The 27,984-nt window shown below is 38.6% G+C and overlaps 1 protein-coding gene across 1 annotated transcript in view; it reads left to right on the plus strand.

Moving 5' to 3' along the window:
• The window catches only part of spon1a (spondin 1a), a 281,162-nt gene that overhangs the window by 18,997 nt on the left and 234,181 nt on the right, over positions 1-27,984 (plus strand). Inside the window, exon 3 of the mRNA XM_067419702.1 lies at positions 10,068-10,201. Coding sequence (XP_067275803.1) covers positions 10,068-10,201 — 134 coding nt within the window. The remainder of the gene's footprint in view (positions 1-10,067; positions 10,202-27,984) is intronic.

Genomic DNA, 27,984 nt, shown 5'->3' on the forward strand with positions numbered 1-27,984 from the left:
AATGATTTAAAATTTTATAAAGATGCCTAAAAAAAAAAAAAAATTACTGGAGTGCATCTTGAGACAAAACAATGGCACAGACATATTTAAAATGATATAAACAGCTAAAACATGCATTTTAGTCTGGGACTAGTCTTGTCTGTGAAACCAGTGGCTAAACATTTTGACCAGTACGACTCAAGTGACATAAAGACTTTATTTTGGTTGCATTGGCAAGTTTATTGGCGTGTTATGAGTTTTAATCCAGTTTCATTCTGGAGAGCTTCTTTATTAAAGTTGTAATTCAGAGTCTTACTGACACTGTTTTTCTAATGTTTAATGTTTAGCTGCTTGCTTTAAAGCAATATATTGTGCAAAACAGGGTCGTAACTGCAAAAGACATTGAGGGGGACAATTCCCCTACAATAATTAGAAATGGCTAAATTTCCCCCCAATATTTGAACCACAGTCTTCACATACACACAGCCAAGGGCATCAATCTATCGTATAATGCTGTTGCGGAGAGAGACTTTAATGTTTCGAGTGAAATGACAAAACAAAATACACACAAATGTGTCCATGCTCTTAATATACAATGTAATAATATACACAATTTTAATAAAAATAAAATAAAAAAAATGATATGAGGCCAGATTAGAACCCGGAAACTTTGACATGGTTTGCAAAAAATCTACCACCAGACCACTGGGGAATTCAAATGTCAGATGCAGATCTATGTATTTATTCACTAATGAGGACTAATCTTAGGACTAATAATGTATTTGATGCAAATATTGCTTGAATTAGACCTATAATTTAATTCACCGTTTCTGTTTATTTATGCTTCATAATAATTATAATAAGTTTTATTGAGTGACAAATTGCAGAGCTTGTAAAAACAAATTGTACATTGCTATGATCAAATGCTTTCTTTACGGCTGTTTTCTCACCACTGTCATTTTTGCTGTGTTTATTACGTATTAAGAAGAAAGCGCATATTTAAATATTCATCTAAAGTCCGCTCCCAACAGCGTAGTTGGTTTGGCATATTCGGAAATGGTATACCGCAGATATTTCAAACTTATTTTTACCCCTAAATGATAAACGAAAAAGAACTTCACTGCAAGTATATCGGGGCCTTTAATCTAGAGACTCAGGCCTCTTTTCGCACTCATCTGGCTGGCGAGACAACCAATTCAAACCAGCCACCTCACGAACAGCCTCCCTGGACTTGGTTGCTGGTTTAGATTCAGTGCCTGGAGTGAAACTCACTTAGAACAGCACTCTTTCTCACTCTCACTCTCACTTGTTCATCAGCCTTCAAGGTTGATATGGCCTAATAAGGCCTGGCTTTTCTTTTGCTTTTTTTCCTTCTTTTTTTATTTTTGCTCTGCCTCCAGAGAAACCGTTTGCATCTAGGGTTATTTGAAGTATGGCTTATTTAAAATCTGTGAGCATGTGCCTTCTTAGGCATTTTTTGAGACTGCTCTAAAAGCACTTTTTGTTGGGTTCTCCTGGGAGGTGAGCTGGCACTGGTGCTGACTGACTGACTGTTTTCCTTTGGACTTGATAACAACATGTGCTTTAAACAAAGCAAATACGCCTAAACATTTATTACAGGTTCTGCATCTTGTTCTTATTAGGGTGACTAATCATGCTATGGCACCTACAGGCCAGCTATGGTTTGAACTGTATATACTGTATTTAACTTAGAGGAGTCATGGAATTTATTTGATTGGGAGTGAATAACTGTCATTTCTTATATGGCATTTTAATGTTATATTGTTATATAATTAATGGATGATTTAATTACAGTACTACTGCAGAGGTTATTTTGACTTCAGAGTTTCCAGATCAGACTTTTTTCTTTGTACATCATCTGGGATACCAGCAGTACTTGAACCACTAACTATGATCTTACCCAGAAAGCTGTAAAAAAGATTTAAATTCACAATGAAGGTGAGGCAAGACAAAAAGACATTTTGACTGTTAAGGTCAAAATAAATTAGAAGTGTTGCAAGAAAAAGAATATACCGCCATCAGAAATATTTCCTATTTGAATGGTAATAGATTTATAAGAGGATGCCTAAGCTAGTTAAAATAATAATAATTATTATTATAAAAAAAAAAATATGTATATATATATATATAATGATAATAATCCTTTGTAATTTTTTACCAAGGTTGTGTGAGGAAAAACCATATCATTGATTTTTCATATAATTGATTTTGATGAGATTGCATAAATAAGTTGATTTTGTAGTGGTTGTTCTCAGCTTTTTATCTAATGATTTAGTGAGTGCATTTACAAGCCGAATATGCTTAATAAACCTACAACGAACATAGTCATGTAAATGCGGTAACCCTTATTCTTTTATCAGAGTAAGGTCATAGATGGCTTAAGCATAAACCGGTCGACACAGGTAGTTTTTTGCCTCTTACCCTGATTTTGCGTGGCATGTAAACGCATTAACCTTCTTTCTTTTGACTAATTTAAGTGTGCTTGTGATAGGTGACAAAAAACACATACTTAGAGCAGATTTAAATGCATCCAGTAAGTGTTTTGCATACTAGGGACATATATTAGAAACATAGACTCTTTAAGACCAATAAAATTGTAAGAATGTGTTCTCATCTCATGCAGCAGAAGTAGAAGAAGTTTATATGAAGTAGAAGAGTGTTTGCATGACTTTATTAATAAACCAGGTTATTAAATCAGGGGAGATGGGCCTTAGTCAGGGAGGTGACCAAGAACCCGATAGTGACAAAACTCCAGCGTTTCTCTGTGGAGAAAAGTGAACCTTCCAGAAGAATAAACATCTCTACAGCACTCCACCAATCAGGCTTGTATGGTAGAGTGGCAAGATGGAAGCCAATCCTCAGTAAAAGGCACATGACAGCCCATCTGGAGTCTGCCAAAAGGCACCTGAAGGACTCTCAGGCCACAAGAAAGAAAATTATCTGGTCTGATGAAACAAAGATTGAAATCTTTTGCCTGAATGGCAAGCACCATGTCTGGAGGAAACCAGACACCGCTCATCACCTGGCCAATACCATCCCTACAGTGAATAATCTTTTTGTGGGGATGTTTTTCTGTGGCAGGAACTGGGAGACTATTCAGTATCAAGGGGGGAAATGAATGCAGCAATTTACAGGACATCCTTGATGAAAACCTGCACCAGTGTGCTATAGACCTTAGACTGGGGTGAAGGTTCATCTTCTAACAGGACAATGACCCTAAGCACAAAGCAATAATAACAAAGGAGTGGTTATGGGACAACTTTGTGAATGTCCTTGAGTAACATGTCAAGTCAGCAGTCTATGGTCAGCACACGTAAACCCCAGATCAGTTTAGATTACGTCTCATGTAAACAGTCCACTGAATCTTTCAATTGGAATGACAAAAAAGGTGTGCATTTAGGCGGTACTCAAGACTAGAAGAAGTCAGTAAACTACAGTAATTCTGCACTGCACAGGATGCAAACAACCTTAGAAGTCCTGTCGACTTCTTAACTATAAATTTTCCCTAAAGCAAACCCGGAGGCTTCATAGCTACAGCCATGTTAGCACATCACGTTTGATGTGGTAATTTCACAATAGGCATCTAAACAGTTTCGAAGACTCGTTCTCTGCTCCTAAAGTGCAATTTGGCTAGGTTTACAACCACTCTAAAATATCAAAGTGAAAGTAATAATAGCTTGCATAGTATAGACCCCGCTCCCAACCCAACTTTGCGAATTAGATTAACGGCGATATTTTTTTTTATCGCCCGATAAGAGTCTCACGTTAACGCAGCATGTTAATGCCGAGAACAGATTAGATAATCGTTAATCAGTAATTAGCTAATAACTACCAAATTCAACTGAGTGCTATTACTTACATATTTGTTAATCAGTGTTTGTGTGTTAATAGTAGTTACTAGAAGGTTAATAGTATGTTACTCATTTTATCCTGTGTAGTTACTCATTAATGATCGAACAGTGTTCTGTGTTACCTGCAATACACCCAATGTCGCATTCTATCAAAATGTGAAAATTAGCTTTTTCTCTGCAATGGCTTTGATATGATGATTCACTCTAACTTCTAGTCTGCTACAAAAAAAACAAACAAACAGAAATGGTGTAACAAAATCAGGCCCTGTCCACTATTTTTTCTTATTCAGTGTTCGGTTTCATTTAGAAATGTCACAATATTAAATTAATGTTGGTCAGAATTTAAGTTTCACACAAACTTCAATGTCACTTTAAATGAATAGCATCATGCGCTGTTGCTCTTAAAGCATTTGACAAGTAAGGTTTGTTTGACAATACATTTTTTTGCCTCTGCTACGAGAGCTTGCTCACCATCAGTCACCTAAATAGTTGAGGTCAAAGGTCACTTAAGCACTTTTCAAAGTTGAATATTTTATAGGATGCTCATGGGGAGTTCCAGAGATAAAAACACACACGTACACAAATATGCATCTATGTCCAACAGTATTCAACTAATGTTAAGATATTGACAACCATTTGGTTCTTTTCACAATGTAAGTGAATATTTTAAGAAAAATATATAGGGTGAACAAGGCGTTATATCAGATCAGTGCATTCTTATGGTCCTATAGTCATACTGGGATGAAGTTGTTTGATGTAAAAGCGACAAAAAACAAAAAACATCTTCCATTAAGATATAAACTATTGGAGCTGACAGCTGTTGATAGAGTTGTTTCTGAACAGCCATAATGATAACAAAAAAGGAGCAAAAACTGATAGAAAAAGCAATTATTGACAATGAATTATACCTTATATTTATTGTATATTGTACCCACCTAGCACATATTTTATTTTGTTACGTTGCTTTTAAAGTCGGGGTCAGTGAAATGACACGGAAGATTACAATGCAATTCATATTTTTTATTATCAGTATAACAGAGTTATTATCAGTGCCAGGTGGATTACTTACACATTGTAGTCTATTACTGAATACTGTAATAATCATCTGTACGCATGAGAGAGAGAGTTGCCAGATTGCACGTTTAAGTAAAACACCGGATAGAATATGTGTTTTAACAGAAAAGCTCTGATTGGGGGTTTTAAATTTAAAAGCGACGCGCTCAGCCGGGACCTTCCCGCGGTAGGAAGGATCTGAGGACCGTCATTATCGCTAGGAAGGCCTCGGCTAAGAAGTCCTGACGCCAAGAGCGCAGGGCTTCCGATGGCAGTCCCCTCCGGGAAAGTGTGGCTCGCCGAGGCGTCCGCTCTTTCCCGGTGCCATCGGGGGGCCGGTCTGCCAACCCTGCCACCATTGGTGCTTCAGGGCGCGGCGTTCCCCGGCGAACACATATCTCCTTGTCCGCCCGGAAACGTAGCGGCTTGGGGATGTTCGCGCCCTCTCGTGAGAACCCCTGGGCGGTCAGTTCGGTTGCTACCTGCCGGTTATCCATTACAGGACACCGGGCTGACCACACAGGAAAATCCAGAGACCAGCCTCGAGAGGCTGGTTCCCTTAGTAGATTTTCTGGCAGCGTGGAAACTTCTGCCGAATGTCTCAGAATGGGTCCTGCGTACAATAGAAAAAGGGTACAGAATTCAATGCGGGTTACACCCGCCCGTGTTCAACGGGGTTACTGCCACGGTAGTAAGCCCCGAGCAGGCTCTGATAATGGAACAAGAGGTACAGACTCTTCTGCGAAAAAAAGGCTATAGAACGGGTCCCTCCCCACTGCAGAGAGTCGGGGTTTTACAGCCGGTACTTCATAGTTCCAAAGAAGGATGGGGGGTTAAGGCCTATCTTAGATCTGCGTCATCTAAACAGAGCAGTAAAAAGATTAAAATTCAAAATGCTCACAATAAAACAGATTGTGTGTCACATCAGGTCCGAGGACTGGTGCGTCACGATAGATTTAAAAGATGCGTACTTCCACATCTCCATCCTTCCGCAGCACAGACAGTTCCTAAGGTTCGCTTTTGGGGGAAAAGCGTAGCAATATCGAGTGCTGCCATTCGGTCTAGCTTTATCGCCCCGCACTTTCACGAAGTGCGTGGATGCAGCTCTGGCTCCGCTGCGACTCCAGGGCATCCGCGTGCTAAATTACATCGACGATTGGCTAGTGTTGTCATCGAGATGCTGTTTTTGCCCACATGAAGGTGTTGGGGCTAAGGTTGAACGAAAAGAAAAGTATGTTGGCACCACAGCAGAGCTTTACTTTTCTGGGGGTAGTTTGGGACACGAGAACGATGTTGGCTCGGCTATCTCCGCCCAGGGTAAAAACGATCCTGAATACCGTCAACCAGATAAAGCTAGGCCAGTCACTCACTGTCAAACACTTTCAAAGAGTGTTGGGTTTGATGGCAGCAGCGTCCAACGTGATACCTTTTGGCCTGCTGTACATGAGACCCTTACAGTGGTGGCTCAGGACCAAGGGGTTCTGCCCGAGGGGAAACCCTTTTCGCTTAATCAAGGTCACGCCGCACTGCCTACATGCCTTGGTGAAGTGGAAAGATCCTTGGTTCAAGGTCCAGTTCTGGGGGCTCCTTGTCGTCCCGTAGTGCTAACGACGGATGCCTCCCTAACTGGCTGGGGAGCGGTCATGAGTGGCCGCTCGGCCCAAGGTCTGTGGAGGGGCCATCAGCTCTCCTGGCACATAAACCAGCTGGAGCTGATGGCTGTGTTTCAAGCACTCAAACACTTCCTCCCAGACCTACGGGGCCGCCATGTGTTAGTTCGGTCTGACAACACTTCGGTGGTCCTGTATATAAATCACCAGGGGGGATTGAGATTGCGTCGGTTGTGGAAGCTCACGCATCACATGCTAATATGGGCCCAAGGCAAGATGCTCTCGCTCAGGAAGATGTACATCCCGGGGGTCCTGAATGTAGCGGCAGACTCCCTGTCGAGGCAGGGAGTGGTGCCGGGGGAATGGAGGCTCCACCCCGAGGTGGTGGAGGAGCTTTGGATCCGCTTTGGGCGAGCCCAGGTGGATCTGTTTGCGTCTCGAGAGACGACACACTTATCAGCATTCTTTTCCCTCACACATGGTACAGACGTGGCCGAGGCTGCGTCTGTACGCCTTTCCCCCTCTGGCGTTGCTCCCAGGAGTGCTGGAGAGAGTCCGCCGGGACGGGGTTCAGCTCTTATTGGTAGCCCCGTTCTGGCCGGGCCGAGTATGGCTCCCAGACATCATGTCTCTCCTAGAGGGTCCTCCCTGGGAAATCCCAGTCAGGAGGGATCTTCTTTCGCAGGCCGGGGGGTCAGTACTGCACCCGCGCCCGGAACTGTGGAAACTGTGGGCTTGGCCCCTGAGGGGGCCCAGTTCATAAACACGGGTCTATCGACTGAGGTGATAGAGACAATGTTGCACTCCAGAGCACCATCCACAAGGAGACTTTACGCAGTCAAATGGAGAGTTTTTGTCGCCTGGTGTACGCACCAGACTTTGGACCCTGTTAACTGCCCGGTTCAGTTCTCGAGTTCTTGCAAGAAAAATTCTCCGCAGGGTTATCCCCGCTGACTCTGAAAGTGTATGTGTCGGCGATATCTGCGTATCATAATCCATTAGATAACGCATCATTAGGGAGACACCCGTGGGTCACGCGTTTTCTCCGTGGTACCATGAGGCTCAGACCTGCGGCACGCTCGAGGGTGCCGACTTGGGACCTGGCCATAGTGCTGGAAGGCCTTATGTTGGCTCCCTTCGAGCCGTTAGAGGAAGTGTCAGAAAAGTTCCTCACACTAAAAACAGTGTTTCTCCTAGTGATTTCATCGCTGAAAAGAGTAGGAGACCTACAGGCTCTATCAGTATCACCTTCTTGCCTTGAATTTGCACCAGGAATGGTGAAAGGATTTCTCTTCCCGAGGGAAGGATATGTTCCCAAGGTCCCAACCAACGTGCCCGGGACCAGTAATGCTGCAGGCTTTCTGTCCGCCTCTGTTCACTAGTCAAGACCAAGAGAAGCTAAATCTGCTATGTCCGGTCAGGGCCCTAGATGCATATGTCCACAGAGCTGCCCTGTGGCGAAAGTCAGAACAGTTGTTCGTATGTTTTGGGTCCTCCAGTAAGGGAAAATCGGCTTCAAAGCAGACGCTTAGCAAGTGGATAGTCGAGGCTATTTCGCTCGCTTATGAGTCGGTCGGACATCCTTCACCTATGAGGGTCCGCGCCCACTCTACTAGGAGTATGGCTGCCTCTATGGCTCTTATTTCGGGAGTTTCACTGTCAGAGGTTTGTGATGCGGCTGGGTGGTCCTCTCCGCATACATTTGTGAGGTTTTACAATTTAGACGTAGCCTCTACTCCAGGGTCCCGGGTGTTTCTGGGTTAAATCACACATACAGACATTTGGGACTTTGGCGGCGTGGGTATTGAGGTCCCCTAGCGTTTCGACGCAGCTCGAAGTTCCCTCGAGATAGGGAACGTCTCAGGTTACGTATGTATTGTTATCATAGCTATCAAAATCCAGTGTTCGGCATTTTGCATACGTGAGTTTTTGTTGTAGATGTCTAAAAAAAAAAAAAAAAAATGTTGTGTATTGTGCTAATTAACTGAGACTTCTTACAGCTCTTACAGGTTGTTGGCCTTGTTTGTTTCGTTGCTTCTATTACTCTCCCCTTTTTTGTAAGTCGCTTTGGATAAAAGCGTCTGCTAAATGATTCAATGTAAATGTAAAATGTAAATGTAACCATGGTTCCCTGAGAGGGAATGAGACGCTGCGTCGTGATGCCATACTCCCGGCATGCCTGTGATCGATTTGTTCGACTTTTTCCAGAAGCTAGTGACTGTTTGGTCCAGGTGTGCTTTATAGCTTTCTGGTCGATGACGTCACCCGTCCGTGACGTATCGTCCCGCTATTGGACTGATTACACAAGTGCTTCATGACAAGGTACGCAGAGGCGTCCCCTAGTGTTTCGATGCAGCGTCTCGTTCCCTCTCAGGGAACCATGGTTACATACGTAACCTGAGACGTTTTCCATTCTAGATCACCTTTAAATGTGTATGTACATAAATGCACGACTCATGTACGTCACCAAAATTGCACTCTTCAGAAAAGAATCACAGAATATGACGGAGCTTGTGTTTTAAAGCAAAGCACACACTTAAATGATCTAGTCTATATTCTCTCTGATATCTCTGATGTAATCAGCGTGGCCTTCATTATGCTATTTCTGTTTTGGACTGATTGTTTGAATTAATTCGATTACTAAACTTGATGTCACTATTTTTTATTTTTTATAATTTAAGCAATAGGATTTTTTAGAATAATAATAAAATAAAAAATAAAAAAATTAAGGAGAATCGGTGAATTCTGAATATTTTACCACCATTTTGTGAATATTAAGTAATAACATAATACATAATCCAGATTACATTATGCTCAATTGCTACTCATTACTGGTTATTACATGCATGTTCATACTGTTACTCAGCTCATACATTTCCATTTCTAAAGGAATTTGTTGCTTATTTATGTTGTGCTCTTTTATGTTAAGGTCATATGTCATGGCGTTCCAGATAATCTAGCAGTCTGCATTAGTGGTGGGGATTTTCAGTGACACTTTCTGCAATTGGCAGCAAGTAAAAACTCTTTATGACTGAGTCACTTAATAATTTATTCACAAATTTACATACCAAAAAACAACGATTGATCCAGGAAAGAAACAAAAGTATTCATAAACCAGCCATTATAATAATAATTTTCTCAGCTTATTGATTCAGGAATGAATCAATATTTCTGTGTTGCTCATTTTTTTTAGAAATTAGAAGAAAACTTTATTGCTTTATTGTATGGCAAGAGTTTTTGCTGTAGATGAAGTACACTGACATCCATACATGGCTCTCCATGTCAAAACAAATCCATCACCTCTTTTATTGCTGTTTGGGTTATTGGATGGATGGATTGTGGGTATTATCACTCATTTGTCATACTCATTTTGGCAGAAAAAAAAACAAAATCTTCAATAGGATTTTTATTTTTATTTTTTAAGATTTCAATTTTAAGATTTCAATTTTTATGTTTCTTACATGAATAGACACAGAACGTAAGTAACAGGAAAACAGCCATATTTGAATTGTACACATTTGTAATAATGAATATGGGTTTGTGCACTCTGCAGATAATCGACGAGGAAGACACACAGTTTATGACAAACTGCCCTCCAGCAGTGACAGAAAGCACCCCTCGCAGGAGGACCAGGATACAGGTGTTCTGGACAGCGCCACCTTCAGGCAGTGGCTGTGTACTGCTGAAGTAAGTGGCACAACTATTCTCACCTTTTAAGCAAGGGTTACATTAAGGGGAAGCCTATGATGTTATGTTGATCATGGTACAACACGTTTTTCATGGTATGACACAAACTGCTCCTCTTAAAACATGTTCTAAATTGTTGGTCACTTTGTACTCTTGATGTAATAAGATATGTATAACAATACTATACACACATATATAACAATCATCCCTTCCTCTTTACTATGGTACAGAAGGAAAAAACTTGAATGAACATCAGAAAATATGTTAAAAGATACAGTATGACTTATGCCTCATGTAATCGCTCAATCAGTGTTACAAACAATGTCACATAACTTTATACCTTATATTTATAGAAAAGCCATTCGTTGACCAAATATAACTCTAGAGAGGATAATTTTGCTAAATATATGCACCATATAACAATCATATTTATTTTACATTTAATGTATGTTTGAATGAATCTGTCAAGTTTCTATGACAGCCATCTTTTGAAACAAAATGAACTGAATTAGAAACTTGGTTATGTAAGTATAAGTATTATAACTTTATTATAATGGACTTCGGCACATCGCCTTGAAAAGACTTCTCATGACAGCTTTCATTTTATTCTGTCAACTGGACTGGTGCCCTGCTGTCACACATTTTTACCTAAAACCTACCAATTTTAGACAGCATGACCACATTCGAGCACTTTGGGCTTCAACAGCTCGCCCTCTTACAGCAGATTTAGTTAAAGCTACACTGTGCAACTTTTTTTAGTTTATTCTTAGCTAAAATCACTTAGTTCTTTCAAAAATATATGTGCTCATTAATGTATATTTACTTCTTTCAAGTAATAATGTATTCTCGTAATTTTATAATAAACCATTGAAAATACATACGTGTTAGGGGTTCGGATGGCGGTCGCCATGTTGCTCCTCCATATTGATAGTACATTTGCCAAAGAGGGATAATACCCGTAAATTCAAGCTTCGCTTTTCGCGTTTTTACACTCGATGGCACTGTGTCGAATGTGAAGAGGAGGATTGCTTGAGGCTGCTATATGATGATGGAGGATCATCACTCTTAATCCCCTTTCAACACTCCACGTCGGACTCGCAATATTCCCGGAACATTGCCGAATTCGACCCGGGTCGGGGACCTAGTAACATTGCGGGATATGTATCAGAGTCGTAAAGGAAACGGAAAAGAGAATTAAGACGGCAACGCAACGGGCTAATCAACAAGACAAAAGTAAATATTGGAGTGGCCTTTCCAAGATGGAAAGAGCTCATGAGGAGCAACGATTTTAAAAAGAACGCCGACGTTTCCTGCTTTCTTTCTTGACAGGTAATATTAATTCAGCCTATTCGTGTATATTGGAAGTTTTATTGTTGCTTGGCTAATTATATCATGGTGTGCTGTGCATAACACCAGAACAACGTCTAGGATAGTTTTCCTCGCGTCAATGATGAAAAAGTATTGTTTACCTTATAACATAAATCCGTGTTCTATGACGGATGACATGAGATTAATATTTTAATCTCATGTTATCTGTCATAGAACACGGATGCCAACAGTGCCAACGATAGCACTGATAAAAGTTCCTTTACTAAGATTAGCTAGCATTCGTCTGGGAACCTGATAGCTGATGTTAGCAATGAAATGGTAAAAAATAACGTAAACGTAAAACTATTATTCATTTTACATAGATTAATTTGATCATAGATCATTTGGCAAATTAAATAACTGCAAATTATAATAGTTTTCAAAAGTAACCTCATCATTTGAAGCAACACTCACCGAAGAGGTCGAACTGGAAGCCATGACTAATTCGGCCACCGTAGGAGTTGAAAGGAAATCGAAATTGAGAGGATCAGAAACTATTATTCACTCGATGGTCATATATCTTTTCAAATATCACACAGTGTAGCTTTAACAACCAAATAAAAATTATTTTCATTTACAATAATAAATCCTTTGTCATTAGTATTTTAAATCTGCAGTAGGTAACTTTTGCAAGAAAATATTTTTTACATATTTGTTAAACCTGTCCTTATGTCCAGTAGAATATGAGACAGATAATCTGTGGAAAAAAACAAGCTCCTCTGGCTCCTCCCAGTGATCCTATTGCAATTTGCAGAAATACACCGCTACCGGTAAGAAACAACCAATCAGAGCCAGGGGGAGTGTCTTGGCAGTGTCAATCATGCTTGTGTGTGCTGATAAACCCCCTCTCATGCACAGCGCGAGTTCGTTCAAATTCAAGATTACCGAATTGCCGCAGCTTTGGTGGACAAACAATCCAAACTGCCAATTCCTCTAGTGGCACCTGCTCATAAAAAAAAATAAAAAAATAAATACAAAAAAACAGGTAAATGGAAAAAGACAGATGATGATGATAAAAAAGACAAAAATAAAGAATTAGATAGAGCCCGAAATAAACCGAGGGTAAATATCGGAGCGGCTTTTCCGAGGTGGAGGGAGCTAACGTTACGTGTCCTGAAAAAATTAAAAACTGATGCAGTGTTAGCCACATTACTGCTTGGCAAGTAAGTATCCCTGCTTGATTTGTTCGAAGTCGCTGTGGGTGTGAATTCCTCATCAGAGCCCATTGACTTAGTGTCAAAACTCTAGCCGTATAACATATAGATAAAATGTCATGAACTGTAAAATGCAACTGTTGAAACCTACTAATTCAAATTCACTGGCTTGTCATGTTGCTGAAATAATGTACTAGCAAACCTTATTTAGCATTACATTTCGATAGAATAATTACTTGCATACTGTAACATTAGTTACCATTATATTACCTTAATAGCTATTTATAACTTGTAGGAATAGTGCAACGTCATATAGTTACATTACATGTATTACAAAATATGTAATGTTTGGAGGACCAAGTTTGTAGTCAAAGTATGGGTAGACCATAGTCAATGTAAATCACATTGTTGATGTTTCGCCCGTACCAGTGAATGTGCCATAACTGTTTATCCACCGTCATCGGTGGGCCTGCGCATTCACAGCAGGCTCCGTTGTGATGGGGGGAGGAGCTGTGGAGGGAGGGTTGTAAAGATTTTAAAATCTGCAGAGAGCAAGGGGGGGGTTGACCCGTGAGTTGTACTTCTTCAAATTTTCAGGCTAAGTCAACGTTTTCTAAAAACGTCCTATTGCAGCTTTAATTTTAGCGCCAATTGTCAAGTGCACTGAAACTCTGAAGTTCTTCCATTATTGGCTCATTTTGAGTCAGACTCAAATTCCTATTTTGAGTTAGTCAGTTGTTGACTCGCGGACAGAAGCAAATGGATTGGCCCTATTCACAAAGGAATTGTCCAGTGTGATTTGCACAGTTAAGGTTACAGGTTAATTGAAAAGAATCCGCTCATTCACTAATCGGGCACTGCTGAAGCGTCTCTGAGGGGCTGACAGTTTCTTCAAAATAACAAGAAAAAACATGTTTTTATGAAATGTACTGGTGTAAAAGTTTCTGTACAGTATTATGTTTTGAAATGTATTCACATTTCAACATTTGAAATGTTCAGTTGTTCAGTACAGATACTTGACCAAACTTAAGTATAGTGACAAAGTAAAAAAAAAAAAAAAAAAAACCTTGCTGTCAGCCACTGTTCAGAAGATGATATTTTATTGGTTGCAATTTGACTACTATTTTATATAAGTATTTTAAACTGAATAAGTACTAATAATAATAAAAAATTAGGAGCTTACATGCTTAAACCGTCACCTGTGTGAGAGTCCATCATTTTTAGAGCCTTGGTGTTCTGATATCTTCTCCGGTTTTATTATTTCCTTTGTTGTGCACCCAACTTGAGCATTTTTGCCAGTGATGTGTGTGCTTTTGTCCTGTTTGCAGTCTATTCCATGCAGTTTTGCTTGCAGACATGCAGACTGTTTCAAAGTAAAATCTGATCAATTGTTTGTTTTGTATTGGATTTCATTATTACTACCTACCAAGCTCTGGCATGCACGGATCCTTGTTTATATGGAGAAGCAGATAAGAGTTGTAACATTCCCACTTAAGTATCACTGACTAAAACAAAAGAAACAAAAAGAAAGATATTTAAACATGGTGGGAATTATTTATATTTAGTTCTGGCCCACTTTTTATTTGTATTTTATTTTACCTTTGATTGCAATATATACATTATAAACAATACAGTATGTTTATGATGTTGTCTTTTAAAAACATTGTAGGCTTTTTTCTGCTACAGGATGTTGGTTAAATCCATTGAAAAAATACATTTGTAACTTTCTTTTGTTACTCTGAATCAGTCGCATGGGTTTTGTTATTCTTAGACTGTGTGGACACGATCCATACAAAATTAGACAGTGCGGATCATCAGTGGACGTTAATGACAGGGTACAGGTATGTAGGCAGGAAGTTGACAGAACATGAAGAGATTATGACTGTTCCATGATTCACTTGTTTTTCATATGGAATAGTATTCTAAAAATAAGTTGTAAATCTCATAAATTTATATGGTTCACTGCCTGTAATGGAGGGAATTGGGACTGAGCTCCAGCTCAGAGTTCCTCCTTTGGACATAAACTATGGAAAAATAAAGAAGAGTGTTACAGTGGTTGGCAAATAAAAAATGCAGCAGGAGAAAAGACAGGCAGAGTATAGAGGACATGAAAAAAGTGCAATATCAAAAAATGTAAGACATGGAAGCATCAAACCAGCATGAGCGATGGAGAGGGCGCGCTTGAGGCAGACAGGATATGGAGAGGTGGGGAGTAGGGCAGAAGAGGTGGAGTGTGGGTAATGATTAGAGATCCATGGTGGGGTTGCTGAACTCGACTCTTTGCTGTCTGTGAGTGAATTCTAGAGGGGATGCTGGGAGCAGAAATGCTCCATGAAATCAAAAGTTTCTCTTTCTCCTATTTACTCCAAACAGTCTCTCAAGTAAAAACAAAAGAGTGGAAAACTTGACATTGTAAAAGAGAGCAAGAAACTTTCTGTGTTGTGTCAAATGGTTTCTTCATGCCCTCCAAACCTCCCCTGCAGCTGAGATCTCATGATTAAAAACTTGATCCAAAAAAAGACAAATTAACTTGCTTGTTTATGACACATGATTTTGACCCTTTCACATTCAAGTTGAGTTCCTGGTGTGAGATTAATGGACATTTGTATTTAACTTTTCCATTTTATTCAGAATATTCAAAATATTTTATTAAAATACTGTATGTCTTTTTAACTGTATTTTGAAATATCTTATATTCTGATTCTCAAGAATGGATTAATCATTATAGTTATATACAATTATACAGTTATTATTGCAACTTAAATTGACATTTTTGTGTATTTTATAAACTTTACATGATTTTTGGGAGCACTTATGTGTATGCCAATGTTTGAAACCTAATATAAACATTGTGTGGCTGAAAATACAGTTATTGTATAATTATTTAATTCTTCAACCCTGCTCCTGGGGACCCACTGTCCTGCAAATTTTAGCTTCTACCTAATTAACCCTTTAAGACCTAGAACATTTTTGGGGCGCCTGACGTGCCTCTACTTTTCTTATTTTGTATCACCCATTCTAGCAGTTAGTGCTATTTATCATTTTAAACAGGAGAACCTGAAGTTTCAATCTAGCTCATTTGATGTCCCAATTTTACATCTAAATTTTTGTCTACATGTAACAATCCCTCAGCATGTTATAGACATTTATTATAACATTATTCTAGGCATTTCTAGGTTTTTGAGCAAAAACAGGTGTATTTTATTTACTGACAATTTGTCCTAAAAATGTCAAGTAGTAAAGTAAACAGAAAGATTGTTATATAATAACACAACAAAAATTCTTCAGATAAATATATTATAATTTGAACATGAAAAACAAGTGCAAACAATGCAACAAGTTGTGACCCACAAACAGTGAAATAAAATATACTGATGCTATGTTTGCACGTGGGCGGCTGCTTTCATAAACCTACATTTCCATAATATTCTCAAACACAAATTAAGGAAAATATACTGAGTGAAAATAGTGTAAAACACAAACTACATACAAATAAAGAAATATACTGATTGTGAACTATACTTTTGTGTGCTGTGCTATGTGAGAGAGCACTTTGCATACGTTTATATCTGATTATTTTGATGCACGCAAATTCACACCCACTTTCACATTCATTTTTCTGAGAAACGTGATTGGTGGATCAAAAGACCAAACACTGTGTTTATTGGTTGAGCTGATGACAGTTTCAATGAATCTGGGCACGGGGTGGGTGGGACTAATGATAAAACAATCATTTTTGTTTGGCTCAGGGGACCAATGCACATGTGTTTCCTTGACAAATCAATGCTGTGTATTTTGATGACGCATCCATGCTGACTACAGAGCCTCTGAATGATCAATATTACACCTATGTAATACATGATAAATGTTATACCTATGGAAAGCAGAGACTCTCCTCTTTATTGTGCAGTTTACAGCATACAGTTTGGATTAGCGGTTTAAAAGTTATTAAACATTTTAGAAGGATAGTTAAAGTCTTTGTCTTTAAGGGTTAAAGACAGCTGAAGCTAATCAAGCCCAATAGGAAATACACAGGCAGGTGTGCTGAAGAAGGTTGGAAATAAACTTTGCAGGACAGTGGGTCCCCAAGAGTAGGGTTGATGATCTCTGAACTAATTTATATGATTGATAGTAATATTAAAGCTGCAGCCCATAGTTTTTCCTCTTTGTCGCCATCTCTGTTCGAAAACTGCAATTCCAGTTATTCGCGGAATTATCAACTCTACGTGAGTAGTGCCTCGGTCGGCACAGCACGGAGGAATCAAGTGTGCAGCTGTCAGGAGAAGCGCTGTCAGTCACCCGGTGTGGATACTGTCATTCACAATCACAGACTTTACTGTTTGAAAGTATGACCGACATAAGAATGTCATCTGAACAAGTAAGTAGTTCATCCTCTTTTGTTCTGACCAACTAAGGAGAAAAAAAGCATTGCAATACATCGCATTGATTAATCTAACGATCGTTTATCATATCACGTCAAACTGCAAATTATACTTTTTCAAACTGCTAATGTTATCAGGATTGCGTGACTACATTTAATGTGTATTAGGGCTACCTGTAGTACAGTTTCCATTTCTGTGCAGTCTAATTTCTAATCGTCATATCAACACATTAATGTGGAGTAGAGGTGAAGCTCCCTCTCATAGCAAGCACAAAATAAATGATTTTACCATAATGCACATAGCAAAACGAGAAAGGCACAACAAAGGAAAACTCCTTAAGTGCATGAATTCAGCGAACAGGTGTGCTACTGTTACATAGCCTAATTCAACCATTGAAATGTCTTACTTGTTCAGCAGAAAAAAAAGCTGAAAAAAACCTTCAAAACACGGAGTTCACGCCACCTTTTATGATCCTTGTTTTTGCATCGCCCGGGTGAAGTCTCTTTTTTTCACTCCGGAGTCCGAAGACTTTTGCATTTTACAATGGATGAATCTCCAGTTGTCACTGGTGACTGTCGTTTGAACCGTTTTGAATCCGCCATCAAATTGATAAGTTTAATTATATCAAGTGGTGTGAGAAAATAGAAAAGGCTATCTCCACTTCCAACATCCTCACATGCGATAGCCTGCTAACTGGGACTCCTTCTTTATGTGTACAGAAGTGACGTAATGACGTAATGACGCAAACATATGCTTGAATTTCCCGGGGAAATCCACCAGTACCACTGGAATTAAAAATATTATTACAAGCTTACTGCTGTAAATCAAGCTACGGTAAGCAGATAGTTTTGAACACTGGCTGGTTATGTACTTGCTCAAAAATTATTTTGGACAATTTTTAACCCCAAAAAGTTACGGACTGCAGCTTTAAGATATATTACTTGAGATTAATTTGCAAGTGTAATAATCCTTTATTAAGGATAAAATGTAAAACAAACCGTGCAATGGTTGGAAAAGCCATGTGTGAAGAGTGAATCATTGGTAGCAGAGACTACAATGGGCAGATGATCCAGGACATATATAGGACAGAACAGGTGAACGAAAAATGGGTTTTAATTTGGATGAGGAAGTGTGAGGCGGACTACCACTGGACTAAGGATCTTAAAGACAGAAAAGGGCCAATACATTTAAGAGCAAGCTTGTTACAAACAGTGTAGAGAGGAATGTTCTGAGAAGAAAGGCACACATTTTGACCAATGCCATATTCAGGAGGCTTTGACCGGTGGTGATCGGCCTGGGCCTTAGTGCGCTCCCGGACCTAAAGGAGGACAGTTCTAGCTTTTATCCAGGTGCGACGACTTTGGACCTCTGGATGAATGTGTGGGTGGAGGGAACCGCGATTTCGAATTCTAGGTTCTGAACAAGGGGTGGCTGGTAACCTAAACTACCTTTAAAACGGGTATAGGCCTGTAGATGATACTGGTAATGAGTTATAGACATACTCAACCCATGGGAACTGCTGACTCCAGGACAAAGGATTCTGAGACACAAAACATCACAATACCCTAGTCTTGGTTGGCCCTCTCAGTTCAACCACTGCACTGAGGATTACAACCAGAAGAAAGACTAACATTCGCCCCCGTTATAGGCAAAACAAAATCTAGTGCAATCTGGGACCAAGGTCTCAAATAGACAGACAAAGGCTGCAGGAGGCCCATCTGGGGTCGATTGGAAGTTTTCCCAGCAGCACAAACTGAGAAGGCCAAAACAAAACCACAACTATCTTGACCCATAGAAGGCCACCAGAATTGTTGTTTAACCAAATAAATGGTTCGATTAACTCCTGGATGACCAGTGATCTTGGAACAGGTATAACATTGAACCACACGTTCTCAGGCTCAAACAAACGGCTCAGTGGACAACTGGATGGACATGTTAACTCCTTACCAGTCAAAGATCGTATACGGCCTCCAGAGGTGGACAGTAACTAAGTACATGTACTTGAGTACTGTACTTAAGTAAACTTTTTAAGTATCTGTACTTTACTGGAGCATTATTTTTTTCTGGAAACATATGACTTTTACTTCATTACATTTGAAAGACAAATATCGTACTTTTTACTCCACTACATTTCTATCAAGGTCAAAAGTCGTTTCTGTTGCAGCTCTGAAAGTCGGCGGATGATTTTTTCCTTCTTTAAAATGTTTTTTTGTTGTTGTTGTTGCAGACAGTTTATCAGGAATCACTATTATAGTCATAAACATTTCCCCAACTTTTTTGAACACTGATCTGTTCATAGCAAAATGGAAGAAGACGGTTCTTAGGCACAAGTGTGTGCACCCATAGCCATACTTTGAAAGTATGTTTCAGTTTAAAAAAAAAATCAAGATTAGTTTAGTTGGCATACACTTGGTGCATGTCTTATAAAATATTAAAAATATAAACATCTGGGAGAAAGAGAAGAGTAAAGTTGGGAGAATATCAGATGTGTAGCAGTGTATTGGATCTGTGCATTCAGCCTTAAAGTGACAGCAGCTTTGTAAAGAGCTTTGTAACTTAAATACAAGTATTTACATGAGTTTAAGTTAGTCGTATGCTAGTATGTCAGATGGAGCATCACTGAATGGCTTAAACCATGATGGCATAATGGGCATTTACACAACAATAATAAAATAATGCATTGGCATAGAAAAGGAAATGTACTTTTATACTTAAGTACTTTTGAAAACAAATACTTCTGTACTTTTACTTGAGTAAAAATGTGTTTTTACAACTTTCACTTGTAACGGAGTAATATTTGACCAGTAGGACTTTTACTTTTACTCAAGTAATAGAGTTGTACTTTGTCCACCTCTATCGGCCTCACATGACTGACATTCAATGCACATTAAAACATAACATTCTAACTTCATCTGGACAAACTCAGTATCATCAGAGAGATTAAAGACTCCAGCTTCTATATCAAACCCTGTTTATGATAAAACGGGGTTCCAGTGACATTAATTTCTTAATTTATGTCAGGAGTGCATTAAAATCGATTCATTATGAACAATATTTTGAATAGATTATCAGATGCACGTTAATTCTCTCTCGTTAGCAGCAGCTCATTTGTGTTCACACAGATCACAAAGAAGCTTTCAGTTTAGCTCTTAGTTCAAAAGTGAAATATTGACATATTATCACGTTTGCAAAATATTTTGTCATACAGAACAACATTTCTATTGTGTAACATATTCACATAATGTGGTTTTAGTTTATTTTTTATTTTTAGAAAGACTAGATAATGTGGACTACTAAATGAAATACTGCACTGTTTAATGGGCCATTTAGGCAGGCATACATGTTATAATGGGTTTGAAAAATGGCTGTTAAAAAACCCCAAAATATTCATAACAAAAGAACAATGAGGATTAGGTCTCATACATTCAAACATGTAAAGCGATCGTCGAGGGAGCACATTGTAGCATTAATTGAGCTGTTCTCCTTGCCAGACATTACACAAAAGACTGCAAACGTATCTTCAGGCCAAGAAACTTATTTGATAAAAGCATCTAAAAAAAAAAAAACAATCCAGACATGGTCTTAGAAAATGTTTCATAAAATTCATAGTTTTGGACATAACAGCCTCAGATTTTAAATAAAGCATGACCACACGTGTGCCTTCAATATAGTTGTAGTTATAAGTCGCTATGCTACATTCACATAATATTTTTATACATGAAGAAAAATATATATTGTTTTTATAAAAAAACATAAAAATGTTTTCATGTTTTAGCCTATATATCCCTATATTTATAACTGTCTGAGTAATTCTGAGTATTCAGCTGTACACTCTAAAAACTAATACTGTGATTTACTCAATTTTTTTGGTGAAACATTTTTACACTAAAAAAATTGAGTAAATTTTAAAGCAGTGAAATCAATTATAGACACCATAAGAACTGAGTAAATGTAAGTAAAAAAATTAAGTAGATCTGAGTAACTGCATTTGTTACATTAACAAATTCAATTGAGTAGAAAAAATTGTGTAAAAAGCATTTAAAAAACAATATTTATGACTAATATGAACTGTTTTTATTTATGAGTATTACTAACTTGTATAGTATAACTTTAATTTTCTCTAAACCTTTGTAAAATACTCCACAGTCCACACAAACACACTTAAACATGACATGGCCTTTATTGTCGATGAGTACAGCAATAACGTTACAGCATATATTACTGTTTTGACATGTAAAGAATAACAGTTATTTTACAACATTTAAACTCATGTAACAAACATTTTAGAAATAAAAATTAAACATTTAAAAGTAATTCAAGTGTAATCAACCGGTCTGTTATCCCATTTCCACCGTATCAGCGCTGTTTCCCGAGCCTGAGATGGACTAACCGGTCTGCGGGTGGACTTTGAACTTGAGACCGCTGTCCTGCGTTTCATTTTTAGGCGCCAGACTCCATAACCTGACAATAAACAAACAGTGGCCAGTTTTAATAAGATTTTATCATCCAAATTCATTATATTCATTATCTTTACGAATAAAATTGTGTGTTTTGAGCAACACAGCAGGCGTTTCAAAGACCAACGCCACACGTTAACTTAAGGTGACTCACACTGTCCCTGTATGTTGTTTTGAATTAAATAAAATGCCTTTTAGCACAGTAATGATTATATAGATTTAAAAAAAAACATACAAACTTGAATTTCACAGAGGAAATGCCCCAATTCTGCGACGCTGAGAAGAAGAAACTGCTCTGGTGACTGAGGAGAATTCAAATATCCGCACTCACTCAACCGTCGAGCTGTCGTCACGTCAGAGGGTGGGGGAGGGGTGCATTGTTTTAATCGAGTAAACTTACTCAATTTCTTCAGTGTGTGTTAAATATTAATAATCTTGATTTTAATTAAGTAATATTTGTGGTTCTTGAAACAGATCGGTTTAATTCTCCATTCTCAAATATTTTGAAATAAATTTCACAAATGTATTAAGTATATTTAAAATAAATAATTGGTTATTTGAATACTAAATTATTTTAGTGAAAAAAACTTAAATATAACTATACATTTTAGACAAAATTAACTGTTGGATTTTTAGTCAATTATTTTGGTATCTTTAACTAAAACCATCAAGTAAATGATATTGAGAGATTTTATTAAGTTAATAAAGTTAATTATTACTGTGATATTTACTAAGCCACTGAATTATTTTTTAGAGTGTATACTCTTAAGTGTTGGCTTTCTAAATATATATTGGTTATATGTATATGCAGAATAATTTATGAACAGCTGTCTTTTTACTTTGAGTATGTCTAAATGCTCAATTTGCCAAATCAGGGGTTGACAGGCAAGGGGTTTAACCTTTGTAAGGAATTATTATTCAATTCAATCTCCCAGACGACCACAGAAATTACTAGTTGGAACAATGGAATCTGGAGAGTACTGACGCTCAGAATGATAAAAATGCGAAGAAAAAGCATCAGGCTTGTTGATTGCTATTTGGACAGTACGAGATAAAAACGGACGAAAAAAATATCACCCCGAGGATTTCAAACATTTAGTAGACCTAATGTACTCTAGTTTCTTGTGACTGGTTCAGATGACAAAAGGCATTCCAACCAATGCTCCAACGCCAGCTTGATGGCCAACAGCTCTCTGTGTCAGACACAGACGAGGACACAGAGGGATTAGTGCAAGTGCAAGGTTTATTATCAGAGGTTTAAGACACAGGTGATACTTAGAGGGATGGTGACACTCAGATGAAGGATGATGATGGTGAAGATGATGAAGGTAAAGATGAAGATGGCGATGATGATGAAGACAAAGATGGATACAGGAGAAGGCTTCTAGGCAGGACAGGTAGTCAATGATGGGATCGGTGCAAGACCAGACAATGGGAGTGAAGGTGAGCCGGGTTGATATAGTGGTGACTGGTGATGGTGCCCAGGTGTTCAGAATGATGGTGATGGGGAACGAGTGGGCGTGGCAGTGACTGATGGCTGTGAGGGCATGACCCTTTGTTACCAATAACAAGTTACCAATCTCAGTTGACAGGTGGTAAACGAAGGGAATAAAACATGCAACGGTACATCTTGCTGTCTGGGAGAGAACCACTCTGGCCCCTACCTCAGATGCATCAACCCCTACCACAAACTGATGCAAGGGATGGGAGCCAAAACTAAGCTTTTAAGAAACAACTGCTCTTAACGAGCAGTTGGCTGTAATTGCGAATAAAACACGAATAAAACACAATACATTTAAAAAAAAGAAAAAAGTCAAAACCTTTGCAGGGTAATACGGGATTCTGGATTTGGCCAATCCACCACAGCCTGAATCTTGTTGGGATCCATGCGCACTCCCCCACACAAGATGATAAACCCCAAGAAAGGGACAGACTGTGCAGGAAAAATGCACCTTTCCGCCATGACAAAAAGTCCATTCTCAAGCAGCCTCTGAAGTCTGACGTGCAGAATGCGTTCCTGGAGAGACGGAGAAAAAAATCAATATATCATTCAGGTAAACATATATGTACTGATCGATCATGTCTCTCAGCATGTCTCTTGATGAGTGCTTGGAAGACCGAATGGGCATTGGACAGCCCAAACAGCATGACCACATATTAAAAATGCCCCCTGGGTGTAATAAAAGCAGTCTTCCATTTAACCCTCAAACCAAATGATAAGCGTTATGGAGATCCTACTTCATAAAAAAAGGATGCCCCCTGCAACCGTTCAAAGGCCTAAGAGATTAATGGCAAATTATACATATTCTTTGTCATGATGTTATTCAACCCTTGATAGTCAATGCAAGGTCGCAGAGAACCATCCTTCTTTTCCATTAAGAAGAACCCCGTGCTGGAGAGAAAGAAGAGAAAGAGAGAAAGATGGGTGGATAATCTTGGCTGCCAGAGAATCAGAAATATATTTCTTCATGGCCTCCCTTTCCGGAGCAGAAAGCGAGAATAACCTGCCCTTAGGCGGAAATGTACCTGGTAATAGGTCTATAGCACAGTCATAAGGACAATGCAGAGGGAGAGAAGCAGCTGGATACTTACTAAACACTTCCTTTGAGTCCAGGTACTTCTCAGACATGTTACACTGCATAATAGATGTGCCGATTTTCGGTAATGCGATATATCACGATAATGAATATGCATGATATTGTTATCGTGGACACTTCAAAATATCGTAAATAATAATTTATTAACAATTATAAAAAAAATATCTCCAAGAATACTTTGCCCATCAACGGTATAAATGCTCAACACCGCTATTCTGCGTCAAAGGGACACACGGGCTCAGATGTAAACAAGCCCAACGTGCGTTTGCACATGACTGAACGGGTGAAGGAGACGGGCTGCTGAAGTGCCTCTCAGTGACAGCAGAGGGCGCTGATGGAACGGCAGAATACAGCGATTACCCCAGAAACCCCGCAAACAAAAGCATCTGCTGGAGTTAAGGAGTTTTTAAAACAGCCATTCGTTTTTGTAATCTCAAATGTTGTTCATTACAGGCTCAGCACCAAATACTTAATACTTAAAGACTTAATAGGCTATTTATTTTCAAACTTAAACATTATGTTTTAATCTGGACTACAACATGCCCTAATGATTACATTTTTTTGGATTATTTGTCCAAAAGACATACGACTTCATGTTAATTCATTATTACCAAACTGACAATGAAAAATACTTATAAAGAATTAATTATTCTAAGTAATGCTAATTTCTTAGTTACTGTTTAATAACAAAATAACTTTTTTAATGGACCTAAGATAAAACTAACAATGATCAGCATTTCTTAACTAACATTACCAAAAACATTATACTTTCTGTAACAAATGTATCTATTGCTCAATCTTAGTTAATGCATTAAATAATGAGACCTTGGGCCCTATCTTGCACCCAGCACAATTGACTTTGTACACCGACGCATGTGTCATTCCTATTTTGCACCCGCACAAAGCGCGCTTTTCCCTCCACAGAAGCACGTCGCTAAACTAGTGAATGAACTTGCGCTCTCTGGGCGGTTCAGCGCAAAAAAGGAGGCGTGTTCCGGCGCAAACAATCCCTGGTGCTATTTTGCTGTTCCATTAAACAGTTGCGCCATTGACCAGAAAAAAACTAGTCTAAAGTCAGTGGCGCGTTGCGCGTTGTTCATTATGCTATTTTAAGGGCGCATGCTTGACCATAATGTATAGCGTGTACAACGCGCATACATTTTGCTCATGAAATCTACACAGATGCAACAGTTATTTTTGCAAATCATAAATTGTTACACTAAAAAAAATATTAACACATTGTGGTGTGCCACGACGATGTGAAAAAATAGGCATAAATCTAGCTTACAAATTATTCATAAATTAAGGATCAGACCTGTTTGACCAATACTGGCAAGACATATTTATATCATCTGACAAATTGGTTTGTCCGTCAAGAACCAAGAAAAAAAATCAACTGAAAAACTAAAAAACTGTTTAACCGACGCTATTTTTGGGTGGGTTTCTCCCATCCCCATACAACACAACTTCTCTGTCTTTCACTCCCTTACGAAAGGAAAATATATTTACCAATATATTACTCGAAATATATTTTAATATATAGTAAATATATTAAATAATATATTCATGGTATTATAAAATATATTATGTATTCATGTAATATATTGCAAAATATACAAATGATTGCCGCTTTCAATATATTGCAATATATTGAAAGATATAAATATTAATTCCCATATATGTGAATATATTGCCTAATGTATTGCATGACATTTTCCAATATACTGCAATATATTTTTGTTTCGTAAGGGCTGCTCTTACAAGAACGTGCGCCTGGTAAATACGTCATAATAATGTCAATCCCTAATGGAACTTGCGCACCTGCTTTTAAAGGGAATGTTGGATGCCGCTCCGATTGGTTTATTCACGTTATGCCCAAACCACACCTATGAATAATGAAGCTACTTCAGACCAACCCATTTTAGATTTGCGCCGGGCGCAAGAGCCATTTATCCCGCCGGGAAAATAGCAACAGCACCGAGACCCGCCCAAAAAGTTATTTGCGCTTCGCGCTTTGACACTTGCGTTTCAGATCGTTAAAATAGGGCCCCTTATATTAATGTGTTACCTGTTGTTCTTTATAGCCTAATTCTTTTGCACTTTAAACTGAAAATTGTACTTTTACAGCTCTGAAAAAAATCAAGAGACCACTTAACATTGATTTCTCTTATTTTTTTCCAGAGATGTATATATTTTTGGTGTATTATTGTATTTAAACATTCAGTTATTTTTGTCATTACAAAAGTAGTTATGCTATGGCAACACTTTTTTTTCCAACTTATTTCAATATCGTGATTTTGTTAATCGCAACATGAAAAATTGATATCGGCACATGCCTACTGCATATATATATAAAATTTAGTTTTTTTTTCTTGTTTCCAGTCCAAATATCTAAAGTTTATTAAAACAAGGTGCATTTACTAGATAAGTAAAACTACATAAAAATATAAAATAAAATAAAAATCTAAAAGTGATTTTTTTTTGTTAAAACAAGCTAAATTATCTGCCAAAGGGGTGAGAAAAATAATCTTATTTCTGCTTAGGACAGAAACAAGAAACAATATTTCAATCAGAAACAAGATTATTTTTCTCACCCCATTGGCAGTTAATTTGCCTTTTTTCTTACATCTTAATCTCCGCCCCTATTTTTGAGAATTTTCTGAAAATGACATACCCAAATATAAAGACCTGCAGCTCTTAAACCCTATGGTCTATATTACATTTTTACAGAATTTAACGTCTGTCATAGAGTCTGCACGTGTGCGATTTAGTATTTGCCTTAAAACTTGCAGGCCACGCTAGATACTTTTTGATGCTATGGAGACGGTAAGCACGAGGTATATTCATTTAATGCTCACAACATATCTCACAAACACTGCGCAAAATAATGTTTTTTGATTCGTTACTATGTCCATCAATCAAATCTTTGCTGGCTTAATATTGGCTAGGCATTGACTGGTTTTATCCAACAAAAACGATGGCGCATTTGACTGACATCTTTAGCAGCCAGTAACGAACTCCCTTCATATCATGTGTCATCAGAAAGCCTGTGAATGAAGGAGAGAGACCTGGGAGGGTTTAATATTAGAGGAACATACGTACACGGAGGATCGTCAGAGAATCAATATTTCATTGAAAATGGACATGATTGATTACACAAAAGGAGATGAGAGATTGACTGCTTCAATGCGGCGTGGCATGGAGGCAATCAGCCTGTGGCACTGCTGAGGTGTTATGGAGGCCCAGGATGCTTCGATAGCGGCCTTAAGCTCATCCAGAGTGTTGGGTCTTGTGTCTCTCAACTTTCTCTTCAAAATATCCCACAGATTATCTATGGGGTTCAGGTCAGGAGAGTTGGCAGGCCAATTGAGCACAGCAATACCATGGTCAATAAACCATTTACAGGTGGTTTTGGCACTGTGAGCAGGTGCCAGGTCGTGCTGAAAAACGAAATCTTCATCTCCATAAAGCTTTTCAGCAGATGGAAGCATGAAGTGCTCCAAAATCTCCTGATAGCTAGCTGCATTGACCCTGCCCTTGATAAAACACAGTGGACCAACACCAGCACATCACTGACTGTGGGTACTATACACTGGACTTCAGGCATTTTTGCATTTTCTTCTCCCCAGTCTTCCTCCAGACTCTGGCACAATGATTTCCAAATGACATGCACAATTTGCTTTCATCCGAAAAAACCTACTTTGGACCACTGAGCAACAGTCCAGTGCTGCTTCTCTGTTGCCCAGGTCAGGCTCTTCTGCCGCTGTTTCTGGTTCAAAAGTGGCTTGACCTGGGGAATGCGGCACCTGTAGCTCTGGTTGTTTC

This window comes from Pseudorasbora parva, chromosome 16 (genome assembly GCF_024679245.1).
Source record: "Pseudorasbora parva isolate DD20220531a chromosome 16, ASM2467924v1, whole genome shotgun sequence".
Taxonomy (NCBI): domain Eukaryota; kingdom Metazoa; phylum Chordata; class Actinopteri; order Cypriniformes; family Gobionidae; genus Pseudorasbora; species Pseudorasbora parva.